The following is a 13,216-nucleotide window of genomic DNA, read 5'->3' as shown; positions in this document are numbered from 1 at the left end:
AAAGATATTGTCTGTTTCTGGGACGAATTCCTCTGTTCGATATTTATGTGTTAGTGGTGAGTTTGTTAGCGGTGGGGATAGTGAGTCTCCTTTCAATCGCATCTAGCAGGGCTCTAATCCTACTTCATGCTGTTACAGCATAACTTGCTCCGCCGTTCCCCTGACTCTCCATGATATTTATTTTACCATAATCCAAATAAACATGTGGGCCTCTGTGCGCCGGGAAAAACTTCCTAATGTTGATTTGTATCTCCAAATCCACGTGTCGGCGGCAAGCAGGTATTAACCTTTAGACTTCCTCCTTTCTCCCGTCCCCTGCCTATCCTCCTCGTCTACCGTTTCCACGCCTGAAGTGGCAGATAGTAGCTCTCACTCAAAGGCACTGGTCAGCCGCTTTCCTATAAAATGCTCCTGGTGTTTTGCACAATCACTGTCATTGGAGTGAAGTTAACGCAGAGTGGCTTCTCCGGCTTCAAATTGGCAGTAGTTAGCATTAATGAAGCAGTAATAAGTAGGAAATGCTCTTTGAATGTTGTTATGTTTTTTTTCAATGATTACTTCCCAGCCATGACAGTCTGATGATCTCTAATCACGCGCATTCTTCTGGGTATATGTAGTTTTTTTTCCCTCCATGATCCTCATTATTTTGTGTAACTATTGCGTGCATTCTGTCACAAGAAAAACATTGTCTTCAAAGCAGTGCATTGTATATATTTTAGAAAAATAGGGGGGGTGGGGGGTGGCTAACGAGCTCCACAAGAATAACCATGGCAACCAATGAAAGAGAAGCATGGCAGATTACAGAACTTGCATCTAATTAGACTCGTAAGTTCAGGAGGTTTAAAGTGACACGTGCCTGTTGCAGATACCTGCAGGTTTAGTACAAATTGAGCTACAACTGAGTGAAATTACTTGTAAATAGCACAAAAAGTTTGCTTTCTAACTATAAAGTTGTTAACGTGCTACACAAAACTTGCTTACTCTTGTTTCAGTCTACATGTGCGTGTTTGTGGGTTCATCTACAGTAGGACGTTTTGTCCTACACAAGCTTACAGTATTTTTTTGATGTGTGCTTTATAGGTTTATATGTAAAAAATGCTCACACATACTTGTGTAGTCTTTATCAGAAAACGGAAGTCTTTTAAAAGGATTGTGTCATTCACTCAAAAAATCATCTCAATGATATAATTATAAACAGGAAAAGTCAGACCAGATGAATCAGAGATCTCTCTCTTTGTACAAATATCCCATAACCCACAGAAGAGTAGAGAAGTCAACCCAGCTTGATGTAGACTCCTATTTGATGTTTGTCAAGTAGTTCACAATAGCATCACTTCTTTTATCTGAGAAAGTATTGGTAACATTAAAGAAAGGCTTCTGTTGTATAACTAATAAATGTTCACCTACTTCGCTGACATAAAGCTAATATTTATTTGACATCATCACATAAGGATTTGTCTCCATTCTAACCTTCTTCTTTGCTCTGAATTGAAGTTATGTAACTTTAATATTCTCCTGACATTTATTCTTGTCAGGAAATCGCAGCAGTAACGCTGCAGTGGCGGTGGCGGCGTTCGCTCATAAGGACGCTCTGCGAGTAAACACGCGTGGTTGTGTTTCTTTGCTTGGTTTTACTTGTGAGTCCCACGTCTCACCAACTGCTTGGGCAGGAAAACATGAGGAGCCAGGAAGAAACCTGCACCGAACCAGAGAGGGAGCGTGTGCAGCATAGGCAGCCTCTGCGTACTGGAACATGGAGGGGGCTTCATGGGTTCAGATTTTTCTCTTTCAGATATATGTATGAGATGAGATGTATATCTCATTTATAAAATTGTTTCAATACTCATTTATAAAATGGTTTCAATACATTTGTAATTTGACAGCAGAGACAGACAAGAAAACACCAGCGTCTTTATTGCAAGGCTTCTGTCATTTCATGGTTTTATGACTTACTGCTCCATGAAACATGGAAAACATGAGAGAAATAGAAATAGCTTTTGTTTCTTAAACCTGAGATAGTTCTTTAAAACTACTTTCCACTTATAGGAACTTTTTAAAGCAATGCACTGTGGATGACTGTATATAGAGTAATAGTGACACTATTTCTGGGCAGAATTGTGTAAATGTCATTTTTCAGTGCCGTGAGCACTGCAAGCAACGCTCCATCCACCTCCATTCTATTAAGGTCCGGGTACATATCTCAAACTCTGGCCGCATTATTAGATATCACTGTCTGGAGCTGATTCCATGTATGATGGGAAACAGGAGTTATTAATATGTCCATTTATTAATAAAACCCTTACCACTAAGGGTTGTTTGGTTTGAGGAGGGGGGTGTTTGGGCTCATTACTCCAACAGTTTGTATTTTGCCTTGTAGTGAAGTAAAGCACATGGTGCAGCATGTCTCTGAAGACTGGAGTCAGTGTAGTTGAGTGTCTTCTGGGTCAGAGTGTCGTGCAGGTGTCCAGCTTCAGAGATCCAGTGTCACATTCTGTCATACCCCCCTAAGCTTTCACTCTTTTTTTCTCACTCCTGAGAAGCGGCCCTGAGAATGCTACTCGTCCTCCGAGACCACTGTTCTTTTGACAGTGCAATGCTTTTGCTGACTGGAGTCTTGCATTGTTTATGTCGCTGTTCCTGTATTTGTGATGAAGTGGCTTTTCTGTCTCTCAGTGAACAAACCGTTTGAATACAGTTGATCCAGTTTGTGGTTTACTGTAACGTGTCACGCACTGCCTCCCTGGAAATCTTCAGTCTAGCAATGACTTGACTCCTCGACAGTAGTTCCCAGGAATTACAATTCTTCATATATCCCTCTACTCCATAAACCAGGTTTAGTGGGAACTTGAGGTGCAGTCACATTTATAACATGGAAGCGATAGCTGCGCGCTGACTAGAACAAGCCTCTGATGAATAGATCAAACCCACCTGAATGAGACCTTAACAGGCTTCAGTGGCAAGACTCAAACTGAAGGAGATCTGACCGGTGCTACACGTTTATTGACCTGAAAACTGTTAGTACTCACAATACCATAATAGATAACAGAACCCTGAATAAAATTTGTATTTATTACCAAAATTATTACAGATTTTTCATGTGGTCTCCCACTGAACACATATCTTTGACAATAAGCAGAGTATATACTGTACCGTAGCAAGGATTGGTAACACATCTTTCTGCTTCAGGCTGTCTTCTTTGTCTGTGTGTCTCCTCATCTGTTAGGATGGTTGTGCGTTGAACTTGAGCTTCGTCCCTCTGGACATCAAACTAACCAACTGGGACGACCTGCCCGAGGCCTTCAGCCAGCGCAAGGAAAATCGAATACAGGTCTGTCCTTCCCGCCAGGCTGTGTGTGTGTGTGTGTGTGTGTGTGTGTGTGTGTGTGTGTGTGTGTGTGTGTGTGTGTGTGTGTGTGTGTGTGTGTGTGTGTGTGTGTGTGTGTGTGTGTGTGTGTGTGTGTGTCTTGGATGTGTTTTGATATTCATGATTTTGTGAGGGTGCGCCAGTGGATCGGAGTGTTTACACGAGAGAGATGAACCTACTTAATGTGTCATTATTGTAAAAACGCCTGAAGGGGTTCAAGTACAATTTCTAGGTTATGAAATGTGTCAATATTTTTCTCTTTTGATTGATTAGAAAAATACGACCGTGTGACTTTACACTAATTCCAAGATGATGAGAAAAGTCTGCATATGCTCGTGTCTGCAGCTGGAACAGCTTTCGGGTTTGTGGGCCCACACGCTGCTTTAAGGGCGACCTTAATTTTAGACCAAGATCATTTCGTCTGATATCACACTCACGGAGGTATCTCAATTCTACTGACCCAGCGAAGATGAGGCTGTGGGGGTTATTAAACCTAACAGATATGTGTGTGTCATGTGAAACTAATGGCACCAGGAAATGTGAGGAGGAAGAGCAGCATCGGCAGCCTGATAGATAACTGGAGTCCAGACGCCCACTTTCCACCACTGCAGGGCCTTGAGAGGGAGGAAGGGTGGCGGTCGGTGTGGTGGTGGTGAGGGGGGTCATGGTGTGAGAAGGAAGGGGAGGGGGTGGTTTGGGGGCTTGGGTAGCCAAGGAGACCAGCAAAAGAGAGAGTGCCATTTTATGGGGGTCGTTAAAGGAGACGGATTATTGCCTGTAACGACCCACACGCCAACCAGCTAATATTAAATCTTGCAATCTGCCATGGCAGGACCGGAGCGGCTGACAGACGCCCCACCTGTCAGGTTGTTTATGTTGCTTTGTAAAACAAAGGCGTGAGCTGCATCTATCCTCTGACCAATCATTTACGCCCTGTTGCTCTCCGATTGTCCATCAAAATCAATACCGATGCCAGCAGTTTAGTTTTAGGGCTGCGACAGGAAGGCAGTCAGGTTTCCTGGAGACCCTAACCTGTCTTTAGGTTTTTTTTTTTTTTTTTTTTTTTTTTTTTTTTTTTTTTGTTCTGTCCAGCAGTTAAGCAAGCAGCATATATTACGCTGAATGCCATATTGTGATGGACAGCTTTGCTTTAACAAGAAGAGTATATATAGAATATATATACTCTTCCTGATTTATGGTTTATTTAATGGTTTATTTAGCTAATCCAAAATGTGTGTGATGTTGCTGTGTTGGTGGACAGGTTAGGTTTCTGCTTTAGGGTGTGTATGCGGGAGGGTGGGGGGGGAGGGGGGATAAGGGGTGCAACCAGCTGTTGAAACCAAGCAAATCTGTTAAGTAAACAATCGGAGCAAAAAAATAAATAAATAAGAAGCATGGATGTACCTTAGGCTAACACATTCATAACTAAACAATTTTTGTACTGTGGTTTACCTTGGAGATTAATACTAATACCAATAATAGTGCTAAGGTATGTGCACATACTAATACAAACATATACATACAATATACATACATATGTGCATTATTATACATATCCCATACTACTTAATAAAAGTCATGACATACAACACCACAAATTCCATATTCACACATTATTCATATCGGTAGTGATAAGTATCAATAATACTTACAGTTGGATTTGGAAAGTGTCCCACTACAAGGTTAGTAAGGCTGTAGCTTATCATTATTCACCCAAAGGGTGAGGCAGACGTTGGTGCATGAACAATGCCACTTGTGGAAGCCAGGGTGATGGAGGAGCTCGGCCACTACGCCCATCCAGCAAGCAGAGGAAGGAATCCCAGCAGCCAGGGAGCCCACACACCTTCAGTTCCAGGAGGGCAGGTGTTGCGACCCAAGCCGCCCACACAGAGCCCCCCAGGCAGAGCTGCAGCAGCCACAGAGACAGCACCCGAGGCCAGAGTGGGCCACCGGGGGTCAACGCTGTCCGCCCCATGAGAACCAGGGGCAAACACTCCCCCCGGCGGGAGGGTCGGCCTGAAAGAGTAGAGCCCGAGGACCCACGGTCCGTAGGGAGCCCGCCAGAAGATGCCCCCGCGCCCAGAGTGGGGCCCGCCCCCAGCCCCCCACCTGTCTTTAGGTTTAAGGGGGGGGGCGGCTAAATGTGCAGCCTGGGAATGGACCGGTGACCTGTACGGGGACAGGTTCCTGACAGGATGAGGATGAGCTGCATGGAGAATGGATGGCTAGATCTGCATTAGCTCAGATAAATTAACATACAACTCTGTTGTCTCTAGATGGTTAAAAGTCGGAGCCCTCCCAGCTTCTGCCCACACAGTGTCTCAGACTCACCTATTAACCCCACTGACCTCAAAGCTGTAAACACCATCTCACTCGTCCTCTTCAGTCACAACGTTTGACTCCTGGACTCTGGGATGACCTTTGATGACCTTGTGGCACAGTTCATCCTAGGGTTTATCTAAATCTTCCTGGGTGTCAGTTCCCTACTGCTGGAAAGAATGTTTAGATTAGTGTTGATAGTAGAATGTACAGTAGTAACCAGTGGTGACTGTTCTTTTATTAGTACATACTTTTTTTTAGTTATTATTTCAAAAACACTGCAAACTGTGAAACCTAAGCAGCTTTTGTGTAAGGACTGCATTTTAAACGAGCTACACACAGTAAAGCCTGGAGGGTCATGAGTTATAGTCCTTCAAAATAAGCTATAGCCTCTGATTTACAAAGGTTAAACCAATGTAAGAAAATGAGTCCAGATTTTAACGCATATAGTACTGTATATGATCCATCCATTATTTGAGACACTGGATCCACTCGAGACAGGCAACAATTCACACACCAGTGCAATTCACTGATTAAGCTAAACTGTATCTAGACTGAGCACCAGGAGGAAACCCATGCAAGACTGAATAACAGTGAACCACAGTTCATTACATCTGTCTGAGGTATGATTTCCCTTCATGTTCATCAGTAAACAGCATTTCTTTTTTCTCTTCTTTCAGCCATACCTGTATCACTTTTCTTATTCTTTACCTCATACTTGCTGTTAGTGATTTATAACTAAGAAGGTATATTTCTGTGAAAATAGGCATGACTGAAAACCAAGACAACAAAGCAAAACCCGAGTGGGGGGATGGCTTTGAAACCGGCTTATGATACATGTACTGAATTTTCTCTTCACACAGATGATGTTTTTGTGAGAGAAGTTGTCTATAAGAAAATAAAAACACTTCTCGAGTCTAATATATGTAGATAAATTGCCCATTAGGCCTTGGTGCTTGGTGAGCTATTTGTTATTTTGCCAGTGGAATCTCTTTGAATCCTTGACTTGGCTGAAAGCATATACAGCTCTCTCTTGGTTTGATGAGTTCTGCTCAGCTAGCTGGAAAACTGTCTCCTTGTGTGTGTTAGTGTGTCTGTGTCCTCTGCAAGTTTAGATTGTTTGTCTTTAGTTCAAGAGTAGTTTCAAAATTGAAAACCTAAAAAGAAAAAAATTTGCCTTTCAAGGCGCTCCAGTGTCCAAACTATCAATTTTTGTTAAAGATGAAGTCTCCAGTGTTTTCTCTTACAGCCTGAAATTGAGTATGAAGTGAGATGTTGTGTCCTCGCTGCAGGTGCTGAGATTTGTTCAGGAGTGGAACAGCCTGGCAGCCATGAAACAGAAGCTGCTTCGACGCAGCGGCCTCCTCTTTCACAGTCCTACTCTGGGCCTGCAACAGCTGGCTGCCGCCCAACAGACTCCAACCAGCACCAAGAGGTTGGATTCCACACGCAAACATCTTCAAGTATCATTTTTATATCATTAAGGATGCATTTGTGTTGTAAATACTGCATCTCGACTGTAATATGAAATAAAATAGATCCGTCCTAGTGAGCGAATAAGTAAAAAATGGTAGAATCAGTGAGATAAATTATGTCATTATGTCAGAGTCCAAAGAGCGATGTGAGTGATTTCACAGAGGAACCAGCAGATTTGTAAATCCAAAGTGCCCCAGGCGTCATGGAGGGCTTGGATAGTACTTGCTTGTGTACATGTGTGTGGGTGTATCAAAGGGTGTCAGCTGAAGCATGAGAGAGGATGAGATGAGTGCTGTGTAAGTGCACATGTGTGTTTTTTGACAAACAAGCATTGTTGTTGGCACACTAATTACAACTGGCGTGCATAGGAGGCAGGGAGAGTTTGCCAATTACTGGGTAGAGTGTGTGTGTGTGTGTGTGTGTGTGTGTGTGTGTGTGTGTGTGTGTGTGTGTGTGTGTGTGTGTGTGTGTGTGTGTGTGTGTGTGTGTGTGTGTGTGTGTGTGTGTGTGTGTGTGTGTGTGTGTTTCCCAACCAGGGAATGTGTTTAGGTGCATGAACCTAATCAAGGTGTGAGTAGGAGGCAATTGGCCCGGCTTGATTTGATACCTGTTTGATTTATTCACTAATCAGAACCAATCAAGCTCCAGCTTCGGCTCAGCGGGGCGATCACGGCTCACCTTCGCAGCACTGAGATGCTCAGTTTTCAACGGCTTCAAACTTAATGCACTTTAGCCAGGGTTTCCAACACTGTATATTTCCGTCATAAGTCACTCATGGTGATTTATAGTGATTTTAAAATAGTTAAGAGCGTTTTAATCCGGTTTGTTCCTGCCTGATCATGCTTCATTTCTAAAATTACTGCAGACCTTGGCTATAAATAAGTTATTGCTTCTACAATGTGCTATTGTAATAAAACAGAAATATATTTTTATTTTTTACTTTTTTAGTTAACATGATTGGTAAGATATGATTTATTGTTTAATCTTTTAGACACAGTCTGGTCAGGTAAAAGTTGTTGTCACTAGTGTACATTGATCTGCCAGTCACATCCTATTAGCACTTAAACAGTAGAGCAAATAAAACATCAAACAAATGATGGATGAAGGATTGAAGAAAGCGTAATTGTGCTGTAACTCAGAATGTGTAGAGACTTTCTGAAGTCATGTCATTATGATCATTTATATTAAAGCCATGCTACTTCCATTTGATGCACAACGTACGCTGTGATGGATTTCAAGCCCTAATACTGAGATACTTGGATACATGCATCATGTATTGGGCGTCACAAAACAACATCAGTTCCCACAATTTCTATTTTGTAAACAGATCTCTCTCATCTTCCCTCCCTGATAGACGCCCACATCTTTCAGACTCCGCATCCCCGGTTTGTAACTTGTTCTTTCTGTTGCAAATTTGACGTCTCAAGAGGAAACCGAGATGAGAAGGGGTTATTTTTTTTCTGCAAAGATCACTCTGAGCCACAGTAAATGTTTTCACAGGCTGCTGTAATGAGTAAACTCAACTATAGTGCGCACAAGTGATGAGGTGCCCCTTATAGTCAAGTTTTTCCCAAACATTTTAATTATACCAGGTCCCATTTTGCCATTTTCGTGGTCAGTGTTTTGCAGCGATGGACCATTAACTGGTCTGCATTCTCTAACTGCCTCTGTGTGAGTGGTTTTAATTGTTACTGGCCAAATCTGCCTTTGCTATTTAGGATTCAGGTGTCATAAAAGTCAGGCCATTCCAGTCAGACACTCTAGGGTTTAAACTCAGAATGGGAAGATTTTCATAAATTCTAAACGTAATCAGGATAATGCCTCATGGCTATTTCTTCAATCTTAGACTATTGCTTTTCCAGCCCTGTCTTCTTATGGGTGGTGTGAAGGAGCAGTAATCAATCAAAGGCGCTGCAGCTGGGTGGAAGTTGAGCAGCAGCTCATTAGTTTAACTTTACACAGCTGAGCCGTGTCTGGTCCCAGTGCTGAGCCACGGGCTGGACTGGTTGGATGCGGGCTGCTGTCTGCCGCTCTGCAGGTGTGCTGGTGTGCTGTCAGCAGCCCGCCGCCACCTCGGGCCTGCACCAGCAGCACCGCTGCAGCTGTTCATCAAACGCGGAACGGCAGAAGCCATGTCAGAACCAATACTGGTGGACGCTGGGTTTTGTCAGAGCTGCTGGAATTTACACCAATTTATTTTTGTTGATTTAAGACAAATACGATGCTTTATAATATTTTCTAAGCTAAGATAACGGTACTATTTCCACTGTGGTTCCTTGATGTCTGCCAGAGGCGTTAACTGCATTTCCTTCTTCATGAAACATCTGCAACGGTTTTGATTATTTGAAATTCCACACTGCCTGTATTCATGTTTCCCACCTCGCAGGATTCTTCTTCGCTGCTTTCTGCCGGCACGTTGCTCTGCTGCTTTGCCTGTTACCGCCACAAATTGTCAGCGAGTGGAACAGTGTGAAACAACACAGGGGCCCAATTACAGTTGGTTTTCCCACAGAAATACCTGCTTGACAGATATATGTCAACAATCCACGGACATGGCTGCTCCCCTGATGGTGACAAAACGCCAAATAGGTTCGGATCATTGCAGGAAATGCAGTACGTAAGAGCGAAGAGGCAGTTGCCTCGGTGCACAGAATTACTGTCCAAGCACCTGTCTGCATGAAAACATGCAAACAGCCACATCCACGGTCTCCCAGGAGCGTACTTGGACTCCAGTTTAGTGTAAGGCGTCTTGTTTCATCCAGCCTCTGTGCTGGGACTGTTTGAAGCAAAGGAAGCTCTTGTGTTTGATGGAGACTTACCTTCTTCCTCATCTCTCCTCAGTTTCCAGAGAAACTTTTCCCCTTTGATGCGTCTCCCTCCTCCACTTTCTGCCTCCTGTCATCCACCCTTCCCTTTTTTTTCCCCCTCTCACCTTTTTTCCATTTCCCTCCCATAGAACCTGGTCTGTCCGGACAGAGGTGGGTGAAATGCATAATACTGTCCATGCATCTATGGCTGCTGCTTCATTACTGATATGTGAAATATCTTACTGGATATTTTCAAGTAGAATTTTATAGCTTAATGATATTTTACTTGATATTTGTATAATAAACGTGCTATTAAACATCCAGTTTAAGAATATAGGGGTGACAAACCACTGGGAACAATAAATAAATCTAGATTTATATACAGTAGCATTAGTAAATTGTATCTGTCTTATTTCTGCATGGAAAATGTTTGTCTTTAGTTAAACAGTGTAAAGACACGTTTCCTACGCACCCTATACTTCTAGAAGCTGTTCCAGCTATTGATTTTTCTTCAAAGTTGGCACAGCCTCTGTTTGTCCGCCAGCAATAATGTTTCATCAAACTTAATGCAAGAATTGACAAAGGTGCCAAAATAAATGTTTGCGATATGTCACATCATTTTCAGTCTACATAACAATTAGTGAAGAGTTTTGTCACCTGAGCTGGCTGCACATCACAGTGAATGCCTCCTCCCTCCATCCATCTCCTTAGTCTCTTATTACTATTCTGCTCTCCCTGCACTGACTCCACTGTCTGTTGCTTTATCCTGGACATTAGTTATGCTTTTTGCTTGTTGACAGACAGTTCATAAACAGCTCATTGTGGACAACTGTTGATTTTAGCTGCGGTTGCTAAGAGACAGGTTTGTTTTGTCTTGTTTAGTATCTCTCTTTGTCGTCATAATGCTCTTTCTAGTCTGTTAACTGGTCATGGTGAAATATTATTATCATTTCATGCAATGGCTGGACACACAGTGTATGAATCACGGACTAGGCCCACAGGGCTCAGACCCCCTGGATCTGAACTTTACAGCATCCCAGTAGCTGATAAACCTGCTCTGTTCATTGTCTGTAGGTAGTTGGTGAAGTAGTAGGTGATTCACTTCTTGGCAGCCTTAAACTTTTGCTGATGTCTCTGAGCAGGAGAGTGTTCAGCAGCTGCAGGGCTGGTGTTCAGTAGCTGAATCCAACCTCTGACCTCCCTGTAGAGGAGGAAAGACAGAGGATAATTGCACTATTGGGACCATGGGAATATTGTATTATGGCCCTTTGGAAAGCTTGAGTTTCACCTGGAGGCATTTGGTGATTCATCACTTTTCTCTTCTTCTAACCTGAAAAACCAAGTTAATGATATTTTTCCTGAACCAGTCTCCAGGATTGCACGCCAGTTCTCACATACTGAGGTCATTTTAATGCTGCCCAGATTTAAATACTGTGTTCCCTATTCAAAATTAAACACGCACATGTAGCCGCTGTATTACAAGAGCCATAAAAAGCAGCGATGGGGTGGAGTGATTAGATTAGACGTCTGACAAGTCCTGTGGGGCAGCAGTAGTGGTATTAGAGCTCGACAGAAGAGATGCACACACACAGAACAGAGAATAAGCAATAAATGTAGGGATTCAAACATGCAAGCCAAACATGGAACATCACTGCCAAAAATAATATAAAAGCTCAGCTTTGCCTCTTATGTAGGTGTTGTGGTGTAGTGTATGTGGTGTGTATGTGGACGAGTCCACATGACATCACTCATATGTTTAAGCGATCTCACCTGGTACTAACAGTTTACAAAAATCCTTACCACTACTCCTCCGTGCCCCTAGTGTGAATCAGCTCTCTGGTTATACAATCATTTGTTCCCTGAAACCTTTATTTATTTCATTTTACAGGTACCTCAGTAGAGATGATGTGGCTCAGGCCTCTCTTACCATAGCCCAGAGGAAGGGAGGCAGCATCCGAGTGGTCACCAAGGACAAGTTCTTCAGTAAGAGGTCTGCCTCTTCAGCAACACCAACTACATCAGACAGGTTAGTACAAGGGACAAACGTGTGGGTGTGTGTCCTCGGTAGTAAGGGTCAAGCTGTTTTCAGATATTTTAAGCAAGTGAATCTTTACATTCAGTTATAGACAGTAGTTATGCATATAAATAATATTTAGATTCTATACAAATATTATTCACACAAGTCCAAATATCACGTACAGGCGTACGCGTGGTGGATGAAGTTTCATCGTCTGTCCATGATAGTGGTTTGTTTAAACATTTGTCTTCCTCCTTGGGGTTTGGTATATTTTCATTTTCCTTAGCCCAGCTGTCTCCATGGAGATCTGGATGTGCCTTGTGGGAGAGGCACAAAAGCCTGCTGAGTGTGTTAGTACAGTAAATATAGACTATAATACAATCAACTGGGTGAGATGCGACGGCCAGCTCACCCCAAGAGCAAATATCGCCATGGAAACCGTCAGCAAACACACACACTCCAGCACAGACGTTCATGCATGTACACCGCAATGAGATAGAAATGTGTGGTGCTGTGTCTTAAAGGTGATTGAGGTGCTGTCATCATGCCCGCATAAAGATAGAGAGATGTGCAGATTCATATATGTAAATGTAGAAAAAGTAGCATTCATGGTTTTAACATGAAAAGGTCATTTGACAATGTGATAAGACATTAGGGCACGTTCTCTCTTCACTAAAACCTTCAGTTCCAATGGAAATTTCAGCAGAAATTTTCAGTCATTATAATATCTAACATTTTAAGGGCAAGAAAATGTTGACAAAGACTAGAGGAAGATTAGTGTAGTTTGTTTTTATCACTGACGGTGCCTGAACAAACATCCAAAACATCCCATTCATGGTGAGTGTAAAGGACTTGATACAGTTTTTAAAATACTTCCTGCCGCTACTTTCGCTGGTTTCGCTCCACATGTTAATGAGCCCAGGCACTGCCGTCATATGCTCTTAATCCGTGTGTGTAATCTGTGTCAGAAATGAGACGCTGGCGCTGGATATTTCTAAATCAAATCAACCCGCGCGCGCCTCGGCGTCCAAGTGCAGCGCCGAGCGAGGACGGTGTCGATCGACAGCTGGACTCACCAGCGTCAGATCTTTCTTCTCTCGTGTGGCTTTGGTTTTCTTTGGTATAAAGCTTGAGAGATGAGCCTCTGTGGTAAACAGGAGCAGGCTGCGTGCCATTTGCTGAAGGCATGTTGCGTGATTTCTGGGGTTTAAAGTATGCGTTTTCAGAGTTACC

At 42.9% G+C, this 13,216-nt stretch overlaps 1 protein-coding gene across 6 annotated transcripts in view; it reads left to right on the top strand.

Annotated features, from left to right (window-relative positions):
- zranb3 (zinc finger, RAN-binding domain containing 3) overlaps positions 1 to 13,216 on the top strand; it is a 65,084-nt gene that overhangs the window by 42,511 nt on the left and 9,357 nt on the right. For 5 of the 6 annotated variants that reach the window (XM_055513170.1, XM_055513172.1, XM_055513168.1 and 2 more), the window contains exons 16-18: positions 3,224 to 3,328; positions 6,976 to 7,118; positions 11,855 to 11,992. In XM_055513170.1, coding sequence (XP_055369145.1) covers positions 3,224 to 3,328; positions 6,976 to 7,118; positions 11,855 to 11,992 — 386 coding nt within the window. Of the gene's footprint in view, positions 1 to 3,223; positions 3,329 to 6,975; positions 7,119 to 10,000; positions 10,138 to 11,854; positions 11,993 to 13,216 lie in introns of those variants that run through there. The other variant, XM_055513174.1, reaches the window with a different exon arrangement.

This window comes from Betta splendens, chromosome 2, assembly GCF_900634795.4.
Source record: "Betta splendens chromosome 2, fBetSpl5.4, whole genome shotgun sequence".
NCBI classification, from domain to species: domain Eukaryota; kingdom Metazoa; phylum Chordata; class Actinopteri; order Anabantiformes; family Osphronemidae; genus Betta; species Betta splendens.
The sequence above is the reverse complement of the archived record's forward strand: the minus strand, read 5'-3'. Positions and strand labels throughout refer to the sequence as shown.